Here is a 13,307-nt window from a genome sequence, read left to right as displayed (position 1 = left end):
TTTGTGCTGCTACCTGTGTTTCAGACTGGGGACAAGAGAGGATTAGTTTGGTGTCATCTGCGAAGCTGTGGTTTGAAAAGTCATGTGAGTGAAAAACAGAGCAGAGAGAGTGTGTGTACAGAGAAAAAAGAAGGGGACCAAGTTGTGAGAGGACGAGGTTCTGAAACAGATCCTCTCCAAGTTACCCGGTAGGTATGGTTTTTGAGGTAGGACGTGAGCAGGGAGAGAGCAGAGCCTGAGTCACTCAGATCCTGAAGGGAGGATTTGGAGGTTCACTGTGTCAAATGCAGCAGAAAGGTCTAGAAGAATGAGGACAGAGGACAGAGGAGAGAGAGGCTGCACTAGCATTGTGAAGTTGCTCAGAGAAGCAAAAAAAGAAGGCAGGCCATCTCAGTTGAGTGGCCTGCCTTGAAAACAGACTGGTGAGGATCAAGAAGGTTGTTCTGGTGAAGATAGGAAGAGAGTTGATCAGAGATAGCACCTTCAAGCTATCCAAACAGAGCCTTTGCTTTTAAAATATTGGTATCAGCACATGCAAATACCCTGGTGTAGACATTTTCTTTTTTAGAATGAGCTGTTCTCATTAGCTTCCTTCATCCAGGAATCTTATTTGAATAATCTTTTGACTTCTCAAATCCCAGAAGCTCAAAGTAAAGAGCCTCATTAGGCACTTAGTTGGCAAACTGTGAAAGAGCAGCAAAAATACAAACTTCTGTTTCTTTATCAGCCTGTGAGGGGCTTTTAAATTTAATAGGTTCACTTTTTAGAAGGCACCTTTTTAGGACCTTGTACAGTATTCATCCACAACTGAATTGATCTATTTGGTACATCTGGAGAACAACAACCAAAAAATAACATTCAGGTGGATAATAATGGCAGATAAACAAATATATTGTTTTTTTATCAATACACAAACAGAAATGTGAAATAAGACATTATGTAGTTCTGTGTTCACAAATAATACTGTAATAATCAACCTAGTGCTTATGTACAGTGTCTTTGATTGTAGCATATTGCCAGATACAGTCAATGAGTTTTCTGGTCTTTGGGAAGTTATGATAGCACCAAAGCTCTCTCAACAAGACAAGCACGCAGACACTTCACCATCTGTTGTACGTCAAAGCATAGTTCCAACATATAAGTGAAACCACAAGCTGCTCTGACATCCTGTTTGTACATGGATTAAAGAGACTTGATACAACATATAACTAAAGTGATTTAAAGTTGTTGGTAGGTGGTATCTTGAGCTTCGGACAGGGCAGGCTAGCTGTTTCCCCCGATTTCTGTTCATTATGCAAAGCCAGGCTAACCACATCGACATGCAGTTGATATCCATCTTAACATCTGCCTCTATGAGAGAAAGCAAAAAGTATCTATCCCTTTCATGAAGAGTGTAGTGTATGTTGACTGATGTTCCCATCTTGGGAAAACCCCTACAGATTAACATCATATTGATGGCATTATGCATAACCATTGTTTCTACATACCAGGTCGAAACAGCCAGAAAGCACTGGCAGAGAGGTGAACAGAAAATAACGGCACGTGGACAACAGCCAGCACCAGTCTGCAATTATTTCCCAAATGCAGTTTGAACATCATAAAGGTGGTAATCATTTTCTGCAGATTTGGCATACAATCCGTTGCTCAATATTCAGCAAACTGTGCCTACTTACCATTGCTGTGATTACTGACTGTTTCGAAAGAGCTCCAGTTCAGCAACTACAGATTTTACAGGCCCACTCAGCCGGTGATCCAAATGACCTTTTTATAGGTTGTAAATACAACCTGGCATGCTAATGGACAAGCAGTATTAGCCAGTGGTAAACAGACCTAAATGGGAACGCCACAATTTTTTTACATCCTATAGTTGTCAATGCTATTCATTCTAAATAGTTTGATAATTGGAAGACGAGCAGATCAGACGAAGACCATGCTGATGCAGAAATTTCATTAAGCGTGTCCAAACGGCCTCATCTGGTAGTTCTGGAAGGTGTTTGACAAAGACAATATATTATATTATGATGTAATTGTTTCTTAATTTAATCTACAATGAATAGTATTTAAATATCCTGCATGTATAATGGAATTTGGAGAAATTTATGTTTTCTGTTATTCTACTACTGATAATGTCCTTTGCTGATTTTCAAAGTTTTTGATGTACGCTAGTGATCAAAGTATATATAATAATATTAATGTCCAACCACTGTCTGTTATGGATGACAAAGGATTCTGTCGACACATGTTCTACTTGGACCCACACTCTGAAAGGATGTAAATATCTCACTGATGTATTCCTGCCCCTGTCTATACCAGACTGTGTTTACTATGTCCAAAGCTTAATAAAGACCAACATTAAGTGCTTTAACTCATCTTCTTTAGAAAACAGCAGAGGCCGACCATAGTGTGGTCTAAATTCAATCTGAAAGTCTGTACACTATCAGTAAAGCCCTCGATCTGAGCTGAGAAAACCTTATTCACACATACAGAAAAAACACCATACTGTGAGGTCAAGCCTTTGACCTGATAAATAATCTGTAAATCATAATCAACAATGCATGCATAAAACAAAATCGGATATCAGTATCATTTGATCCTGCTTCCAGAGATGAGTGATCAGCCTAGGCCACATCTCTTCAAGGCCAAAACAACACACCTACCTCTCCATCTATCAGCCAGAAAATGAGTTGCATTGTGGGTAATGTAGGTCACAGGTTTTGACAAGGAATACAAACAAAGATAACTGTGGTGCATAGATTTTGATTCACTGTTAAAGGAGCACAGTGTTGAATCAGTGGAGTAACTAGCTGCAGATCTTACTGAATAACAAAGATGGACACACACTGTGTACCTTTTGCTCGATCTCCAGGAAGCGGGCCAGGTCATCGGTGTTGAGGTGGTCTTTGTGATTGCTGTAGGTGAGCATGAGGAGGTACAGGTCCCTACGGGTTGACATCATCTTGTAGAAGGAGCAGAACTCCTCAAAGCCAAGTGTCCCCTGGTTGTCATCTGTGTCAGCCTCCTACACACCAGGTACAAGAGACAGATTTAGTTTTGTTCTTTTTCTGAACACAGCTATAAAATGAAATTCCCAGATTCTTCACAGACTTTCAACAAAAACACAAAGAGACTGCTACAATAGTGGATGTGGTAGAGTGGGGAGATACATTTCGTTATGCTGTAATCATTTTAAAATGATCGGTCATCCTAATGTTGATTAATATCTTTCCATTATCCTGAGTGTTTCCCATTATGGAAACTGGAGTGGCCCACTATATTATAATTTGTCCAACCACAGTTTCCTAACGAATCCAAATTTCTTTTACACTCTAAATGTGACAGATTTCTAACTTGGTGTGTGCGGCGCTATTTGCAGCATGCTCACACCCCTGCAAGCTAACGTATGATTGCATTATGGTCTGTAACATTGTTACTGTCCATGCAGACGCGCCTGGGACACTCCGACACGAGTGTCGCAGTTGTGAGTTGTTCACACCAGCTGTAGCTCAGCTGCAGTTCTGCAATGGAGCTGCTACTGCCAGTGGTACATTTTTTACATAGGGTTTGCCTTGAAAATGGTTTGTGTGAGAGAGCAAGAGAGGGGGGAGATAGAGAGAGTGAGAGAGACTAATTCCCATCATCGTTCTTTACTTCTACTACTTTAACTTTTAAAGCCTTTCTGAGGTTTCTGGTGTAACTACTGTATTTCCTTGTATGAAAGTAGCCCTGTGTACTCAAATAAATACAATTCCAGCAGCAGTTTTGGCAACAATGCAAATCCATCTTTCAAGCGAGAACTTATCGTTCACTCGTTTGTCTGTGTACCGCTCACTCAGAATCTGTTGCAGGTGAGAGTAACCTGCATCCTAGATTTTTGTGATATCTAGTGGTGAAGTTGCATGTTGCAGCTGAACACCCCTCACCTCACCCTCTCCTTTCAAACATGAAAAAGAACCTGTGGTAGCTTCAGTTGTCATAAAAACTCAAAAGGTGTTTAGTTTGTCCAGTCTAAAAAAACATGGCGGCCTCCGTAGAGAGGGTCCCCTCAATGTAAATATAAAGTATTTAAATATAAAGGTTCTTTTCTGGGGTAAAGAAAACTACAATTCATACAGTTTAGATGAAACAAACTTGTGAAAACATCATGAGAATTATTCTACATTACATTTCTGTCTGACAATAGATCCCTAAATCTCACACACTGAACCTTAAATTAAATCACAAATGATTACATTTTGACAACATTTATATTGAAAACACTAGTTTGCATATTTTATTGTAATATATTTTATATTTCACAATAGATGACGTTTTGCTAGGTAATGTGCTGAAAACACACACAAACAGCATATAAAAGAGCGTTACGGTTGCTTCACTCTCGTTGTGTACTAGAACAAGGTTAGCTAGACCACTAGTGTATGTCACACCATGACCTGTGTAATCCTTGCCTCAGTTGAATGAGGCCGTCTGTGAGCAGCTCCATTTGCCAAGCAGCACCGGAGGCAGCCACTCACTGTAGGGCGATGACGTCTGTGCAAGTCAGATCTTGGCCTCTGAGCAGCTCAGTTCACACTGCCCTTAGAAAGTACTGTAGATCTAAAATGAGTTTGTCTTTTGACAGCAAGTCAATTTGATTCTAAAGGCATTTTATTATTTGACTGTGGACATCTGTACCAATAATCTGAGTATGGGTTTACTTCAATAAAGAACTTCAAATGAAAATGTCTGGATTGCGTTTTAATTTTTGTTTCATCATGCTTTTTGGAGGAGATGTATCTCTGAGTTCTCAGACAAATTAAGCTTGTAGCTTGGGATCCATGGCACCTTCCCAAAGACAAATAATTGCATTATTTTAGCTTTAAAAGCAAATGATTTATTCATATAGTAAATCTTTGAGGCTTCATCACCAGGAATTTAATGGAATTTATGTACCATAGACAACTGTGGGGCAGTGGCAGAATGGTAATTCAAGTGAACACTGCATTGAATTTGGTAGTTTGAATTCTATTGAATATACATCACTAGGAAAGAATCTACAGGTTTGTGGTTTTAAAGAGTCTCAAGAGAGTCTCTTCTCTCTTCTTGCTGTAGATGTGTCCACATAGTGCAAATCGCAGAGGTGCGATGACAACCTTTTCGGAGACAGGATCCAAGCAGAACATATTCATCAATAGCTGCCCTAGAGAAGAAACTGTGCAGTCCAGAGCACAGACCATAACGAAGGCATTGATCTTATCCGCTAACCTGCAGACTTGGTGGTAAAAGTACCTTCAACACTTTTCGGAACCCCAGCTCAAAACCACACTGACACATTTAGCCTCCACTGTCACCACCGTGGTCGATACACAGAATTCCAAATGACTCAGACACACAAGGCAAACACTTGACGTGACCAGACTCAACAGTTGGTTTTGCGTAGATGTCACTTAGTCGCCACTGAAGTTGTGACCAAGTGACAGTTAAGTGACAGGCACAGATGCATGCAGACAGTATTACTCATTAGACAAGAGTTATTGAACGCTGAGCTCTGCTCTAAGCAGCCAGCACTGTGCTGTGGCAAGGCTGCACTGATACAGATCAATTGTTGCTGTTATATTTTGTTGCTATAAAAATCACTGAGGAACAAACACTGACAAGATGGAAACATAAAAACACAGCACCAGTTAACTAGCATCATCATTCCTTCTTTAGGTGAAAGTATTATTTTTAAGCTCCTTATTCAGGACACATCATTGCCACAGGAGGAAAACACAACCGCAGCAGCAGCAGAGCTGTGTTTTATTTTTTTGGAAAAAAAATATCTAATTCCATCCATTCCTATTCATTATGAATGAATCTAGTTACTTAAGCTGTTAACAGGCATGTGCACTGCATTTTAACTCAACAGCTATGGATTAATTCACCATAGCATGGCAGTCTCTGTTTTCTTCAAAGCTTTTTCTCCATATATATATATATATATATATATATATATACATACTGAGAGGTAATAGCATAATAAGGACACGAAGAATGTGTAAGACACTTTTCTCCCAAAACAGAACTTCCACAATTAAAGTCCCATACAGATATATTGCTTATTGTGACATGAAACACAAATTCCCTGCCCGACCTTCCACAATAAGGCAACTGAATAAAATTGCTCACATAAATTACTTTTAAATAGCCAAACTTTACACTATAAAAACTAAATGGATATAGTTGATGATAATAATAAATATTTTATTTCATTAGCAATATTATTAGCTATATAAATTTGCTGTATAATGTTTGTTGTCTTTTTCCTTCAATAGTATTGATAATCATGAAAACCGTGATCTTTCCTCTGACAATAAACATAGCACCAAAATTTCATATCGTGACATATCATTAGCCATCAGGTCCCTGGTATGATAGGGATTTAGCACCATTAAAAGTATGTCCACATTCCAATGGTGGTATGTTAGTTTTTCTTTAGAGTAGATATCATGACTGTAACTCCTGTACTGGTTTAAATGTACAGAAAAATAGATTTTTTTATTCACCTTTGGATCAATTTGTGAGACATGTTAACTGGAGGTCAACTTGCCAACTTAAAGAATGCTAATGATCTCCAATTGTAATGTTCACAAGCGATGGAATTACATGTCTTATCTCTGGGTAGATGAAGAAATCGTGGACAAATTGAATCAAGATTGTAACTCTGACTGATTAACAAGATGCAAGTTTTTTTTGTGTTTTTTTGTAACTCTGTCGAACCAAAAGTGATTTGCATTAGCTACTGAATAACTCAGCTGTTTACTCCTTTTACTAATTGGATGACAACTCCAGTTTTCTTATTCTCTGAACACAGTTCTGAAACAACAACTTTTTTTAACAATCTTCCTTTCTAGCTAACCCCACAGTAAATCACATCAGATGGACACGGAGGCTGCAGTGTGTCCACTTGGCTTCCCATCAAAAGTAAATGCCTGGAGACGCTGCTCTCTGACTGCCCAGACACTGAAAAGCAGAGGAAACTAAAGTCTAAATGAGCTTGTTTTGATGTGGAAAATGTAGACATGGATTTACAGTGGGTGTAAAAGCAAAATATTTTAAGGTTTACTCAATCTGTCTGTCACTCAGTGAGATAATCATAGTACATTCAAAACATCAAATATTTAAAAGGTTATTATCTTTTCTCCGTGTCTGTTTTGTTTGTTTTTATTTTCTATTATTTGTCTTTTTGTCATTTAATTATCTTTCTTCCTATCTCATTTGTTTTTGATTTATGTGACTTGACTGCTGTAACACTGCAATTTCCTTTTGGGATTAAACTACTCCATCTTTCTGTCTAAGTTTTAGCAAGATAAGCTCATCGTTTTTGTATTTTACTTATTTTTTTTTTTACTATATTTTTTTAGTTATGAAAACACTTTAACTAGCCAGGTATAGCTACAGATCTGTAATTATCACTGATTTGATTAATATTCAATACCATGTCAGGTAAGATATCTGTTGGCTTCCCAAATATAGCAACGGTAAAACCATTATTTATGGTTTGTTACACACACACACTTCACACGCTGATTTAGATCATGAGCTGCTTGTCATCATCTTGTTCATGAATTCAAATATCTGTTTAATATATATTTCATCCATTCTAGACTGTAAAACATAGTAGTAAGAAAACAGCATTCAACAGACTTATTCTGGTAGAAGAACCCCTTTTTTTTTACTTATTTCACAGTAATTGTACATAATTTCTATATACTTACTGTATCCTTACAAAAATCTGTAACTTATTTACATTCTAATACAGCAACACTGCAATTAATCCAGCCTTCAAAAAGATTTTTCACAATTAATACAGAGTTGTAATGTATCCTCATTAATATGCAGACATGCATGTACAGCATGCGCTCTGAAATGTAATTTGATTATTTACACCAGTACAGACTCATCAGTTAACTTCTTCAGACAGGGAAAGAGATCAAGTCCACAGGTTTTTCCTCTTCACTAAGTAGGTTAAGCCAAGAAACTCACTCACACACACACACACACACACACACAGAGACACACAGAGATACAGACACACACACACACCAGGGCCAGATGAGTCCCTGTTGTATTTATCCTGCATTACACCAGAGGCCATCTGTGACCCAGCAGCACCATATGGGTGACCATCAACAGGCCGCTGGACTTAGTGTTAACAAACAGGCTAGCTACTTTATTGATGGAGGGCTACAACAACACACTTCAGTTGGCAGCATGGTAATCCCTGTGGTGTGTAACAAAGCGGCTGTGCTGTGTGTAAGCTGACATCTGTAGCAATCATAATCAGTCACTGTCTTTACTGTTCATTCACAGTCTGCCAGAAACTACTGCAGTCTCAAATGATAAGCCCAATTACTCACTTAATGAGCTGGACAACACTGTTCTCTGGCAAATAGCTGCAGTAGCTTTATTTTCAAAATGTAACAACTTTGAACAGGAATTAGCAAATGAAGGTTTAAGGCAGCCTCCGGCCGTGCATGAGTGAGTTAAGGCGATTGTTATATAGAAAAATTACATCCAACTGTAGATGGTCCCGTGTTGCTCTGAATATCTGAATGACCAATCACGGTCACTAAAATCAAATATGGATGATCTTCTACTTCTAAACAAGAGCCCACAGGAAGTTCAATTTCGAAACAGATCGTTTTTGCAAAAACTGTTTTTCTGCCCCAAAACTGAGCTTCTCCAGAATGTCCTCAGGAGTGTTTAAACCTGAAAACACCCTCAGGGAAAAATTAATTTTTAGTCCTGGTGACCAAAACGCAAAAGATGCAAAGCTTTTTTTTCCATGCAGCATTTACATCCAAAGTCAATTCAAAGACACAAATACTTGTTCACGATCTGAAAATCACTTGAGTGTAGGGCTGTAGCGATTATCCGAATCCACAGTTCGATTTGGACCTCTGTGTTCTCCAGGGAAAATCCACAGGGAATAAACAATCCACCAGATGAATTCATCCTGACTCTGACTTTAGAGAGAAGGTTTCTGCTCCCGAGCGGCAACAACACACAGACTTTACAACACTCTTTTGTAAAGGTAAAACAGACGATCATCTCTGACCTCCTCATTGCTCTGAACCAACTCGTGGACATTTGGACAGTTTGAGAATCGTTACAGCCCTACTCGATATTGTGTTTGCACTTGAATGTGGCTCTGGCCTTGTTGTTTCTGTACCTTAAACATCTGCTTGACCTTCTGTCGGGGCAGGTTGACGTTGAGTTTGTGCAGGAGTTGCAGGACCTCGCTGATGCTTAAGCTGCCGTCGCCATTCTTATCAGCTTCAGTGAAGGTCTGCTTCAGCCATGTGATGCCATGGTGGGTTAAGGAAAGTTGACATGTAGTCTTCTCCTTGCTGCTGCTGCTGCTGCTGCTCTTGGATGTTTTTACTGAGAGCACATGTGTCAATGTAACAAATAAATTCTGCTCATCATGCTTTTAACCGCATATCTTAATATTTCTAAATTCTTATATAAACCCTCCAATCGCAATAATCATTTTCTGTACTATTCAATGGATAACGTTGTACCTTATAATCACCAGGCCAATAATTGGGCAAGCTGCCTCCTGTGTAACTATGTAAATGAAGGATATTGGTCTCGAGTGCGCTGTCTCTTGGCCAGGCTGTCCTCATCACTGATGCCTGCCATCAGATATTTCAGGCCTGTGATCCAGGTTCTCGCCTCCTCTCCAGTGCCAGACACCAGGTCCAGAGATTCCACATGTTCTCCGTAGTACAGGCTGAAGCAGCAGTTGGGGTCGAAGGTGCCCTCTGCGTACCGCTGGAAGATCTCGGACTGTTTACCCTCACATACCTCTCGAATGGAGTCGATGGAGACTATTGGAGCAAATAGAAAATCAGCAAGTCAGTGAAGAAATGCATTTGCTAATGAACAATTTAGGTTAGGGTTGGGCACTATGGTAAAAGTCAGGAGGGGCTGGATACAACATTGAAAGCATGCAGCCATGAAGGAAGATTTTACTCACTTAAGAAAGGCATCGATCATTAAGTGGCGATCAGTGTGAATAATGTGGAGTCTACAAACAAATCAACGTTTAAACTGTAGCTGGTCCAGAAAGAAAGTGTGAAAGGGAGGATGAAGTAAATGAATACAAAAATATCATATAATATATGCGAGTGCCAGTTCGTAGGCTCATTTATACAGTTGAAGGAATTATCTGATGGAGACCATTATATTTGTAAATAAAAACAATCCACCCCCTAAAAAAACGAGGAAACAACCGACGGTGGACTCAATCAATCGCTGATAACCATCCAGTTCGATGTATATATATTAATATATAGTATTTGTGGTAAAATAATTCACTTCATCTCAGGAGAAATATATGTAATACTTTTTACAGCACTACATTTAACTGACAGTTGCAGTCACTAGTTACTTTTCCTAGTCAGATTTAATAGATTAAATTTGATCAAACTTCAAAAAAAAATTTTTTTTAAAGATTTAAAAACTAATCAGAATAAGGCAATTAAAATAAGCTAAGAAGTAAAATACTACTTACACAATGCTCCATAAATAATATCCCAGTAATCATCTAATGAGTACTTCTACCTTAGATACTTAAGGACATGTTCAAAGCTGGTGTCTCCTGTGACTGCTTAAGACCTGAACACCTTTAAATTGCCCTGTTTAGACCTGGTATCAACATCCTTCCTGAGAGATCTGATCACAAGTCTCCTGTCAGCTCGTGTCTCCTGTGATCACTGTGATCACATCTCACTCGCTTGCTCTATATGCAAACAATCATGTACGTTGTTCGTGTTCATGAAGACCAAATTATGTTGTCATTACCCAGTGTGAGCCTCTAGATGTGTCTGATGACACTGTGTGTGTGTGTGTGTGTGTGTGTGTGTGTGTGTGTGTGTGTGTGTGTGTGTGTGTGTGTACGTGTCTGTCGGTGTATCTGTGCAAGCAAGAGAGAGCGAGCAAGCTCAGTCAGGATGGATTCAGTGAATTGATGCACATAGCTGTGAAGAAAGATGAGTCTCATTTAAAACAAGTATCAGTCATTATGTGGTGGTCAGGGTTGTTATTGTGGTTGTAAATAAATCAGTGTATTGGCACTGAAATGTGTAAGAATATGTTTAAACCCAACTCAATCCTTGTTCTGTTTTGGTATCCCCCCTGGTTATGAACATTTCTTATGCATTAGTGAATCAATTGAAGTGGATAGTTAAATGAGGAAAATTCTTGTGTCTGATTCCAGGCTTCTTGATACAGAGGATAAAATGTACTCAACCCACTGAGCAGTGCCCAGAGAACTGTTTATCAAGATACAGCATTTATGAGATGGTAATCACATTTTACTGGGAGAAACTGCCTTGAGTCATTCATGTGTTTTCTCCATGAAAGCATCACCATGGTAAGTAGTTCTTGCTAGTTTGGAACTTCTGTGGACAAGGTTCATGCCCCAGTCACTAACAATATCTACAAGAGATGTCCATTACACGTGACCTGCACTGCCTCCCTCTGTCCTATTGTCATACAATACCTCATGGATAAAACATTATTTACTTACACATTCATAAAACATGAACTGTCCTATATGAACATGTTCTCTCACAACACACAGACACACACATTCCCTCAGGCTGTACGGTAGAACCTGTGGTATTGTGGCAGTTAAATGTACTGCATACAAACTACTGGATGTCAACGATGGATTCAACATGACAGTCAATGTGCCTGTGTGTGTTCCCACGTGGCTGCCGGTGATCTCCACAAACCCAGCAGCTGGAGATGCTACATGGGTACATGTGCTTTCCCTGATCGCAGCGCTTCTATAAATCATGCAAGAGTACACACCAGGTATCTGCTACATAAGTCAATCCGCCACTACTACTGCCTGGAATATTTGATAAGCTGCTCGCAGTAGAGCTTGAGGCTGATGACGTCAGTTAGTTTGTCCTCAGAGAATGATGCTGTTGGGGCTTTTGCTGACCTTCTGACATATCGTGTTCATTCATGATCACATGCACATTCGTGATGACAGCTGGTAGCCAGAGAAACATGGCTGTGCATAGACCTGACATTGATATTGTGTAATACTCTGTAAATCTTACTAACATACCCCTTGACCATAACTTCTCTTTGTTTGGTTTTCTGGACAATTAAAGCCTCAGCCGTGTTGCTAGTAGTGTTCTCATTTTGTAAATCAGTGTACATCTCATCACACCAAAATATGGTCCTGTAGACACCTATCATAAGAGGATCTACCAAAGAGGCAGTTTTGAGTAGGTGCAGGTTTGTATGTCTGTCTGTGGACAGATTTCGTCATAGTTATGGTGGCACGTAATAATGTAGTTAGACCTACAGAGGATTCGAGTAATCATTTAGTAATATTTACAGAGGACCCATGACATAAGATCAGTAAGATTATCTCTAGTTGAAGGTGCTGATTTGAAATAGAATTTGATAGAATGTCTGATGTGTTTTAAGAAATGTATATTAGAAGCAGGGATGTAACATGTGACTAATGTCACACATTACTTTGTAATTTAATGTGTGTGTGATAGTGAAGGGGAGGCAGGTAACAGGGTGGGAGTGGAACTAGGGACCTGCTTCTCAGAAGTGATGTACCCCTAAGGTATTCACTAACCATTATCTTATAAACTGCTCAGATGGTACAACAATTTATTAAGGGACTTATTCCTTGATTCCTAGGATTTTATCTGAAAGATTAAAAACAAGAAAGGGTTTTACTGGCCTTACTGTAAATGTTTGTTTTTGGGTAAATTTTTTTATCAGTGATGTAGGAAAGTTAAGTAACACAAATTAAGGTAAGACAGTAAAGGAAAACTGATAAAACATATTAATCACAAATCAGACTAAATGATAGAAAATCTTTATATAAACAACACACGGTTAGATCAAAAATGAACATACTCTTTCGATGAGGTTTTTTCTGATGAGGAATACTTCATGAAATTATTTATTTGAATTTCAGAATATGTTTATATATTTAGGTGTATGTGGCGCTGTGACTGGACTGTGGAGCAGTCTGTGGTCCCTGCGTCTGTAGCCAGGGACCAGTTTGTTTCTTTATCTGCACTTGGTGGCTGCACTTTGATAAGCCCCTTGAAACTGGTAGCATTGAATATCAAAATGCAAAGGACTATCCTCCTAGTAAAGGCTAGAGTGGCCAATCTGTTGTATCCTAATCCAATGACTTAGAACTGTCAGAGTATCACATGAAAGATGGAGGGACACACACGGTGTAAGGCTTTGTAAGGTGGGGCGTGACTAACAGCTGGGACCATACATTTGCCTTA

The 13,307-nt window shown here is 39.1% G+C and overlaps 1 protein-coding gene across 3 annotated transcripts in view; it reads right to left on the bottom strand.

Annotated features, from left to right (window-relative positions):
* The window catches only part of plch2a (phospholipase C, eta 2a), a 191,929-nt gene that overhangs the window by 39,817 nt on the left and 138,805 nt on the right, over window positions 1-13,307 (bottom strand). For all 3 annotated transcript variants that reach the window (XM_069527293.1, XM_069527294.1, XM_069527292.1), the window contains 3 exons: window positions 9,608-9,851; window positions 9,191-9,320; window positions 2,849-3,019 (listed from right to left, as the gene is read on the bottom strand). In XM_069527293.1, the coding sequence (XP_069383394.1) occupies window positions 2,849-3,019; window positions 9,191-9,320; window positions 9,608-9,851 (545 nt within the window). The remainder of the gene's footprint in view (window positions 1-2,848; window positions 3,020-9,190; window positions 9,321-9,607; window positions 9,852-13,307) is intronic.

The sequence above is a fragment of the Paralichthys olivaceus genome, chromosome 6 (genome assembly GCF_024713975.1).
Source record: "Paralichthys olivaceus isolate ysfri-2021 chromosome 6, ASM2471397v2, whole genome shotgun sequence".
NCBI classification, from domain to species: domain Eukaryota; kingdom Metazoa; phylum Chordata; class Actinopteri; order Pleuronectiformes; family Paralichthyidae; genus Paralichthys; species Paralichthys olivaceus.
The sequence above is the reverse complement of the archived record's forward strand: the minus strand, read 5'-3'. Positions and strand labels throughout refer to the sequence as shown.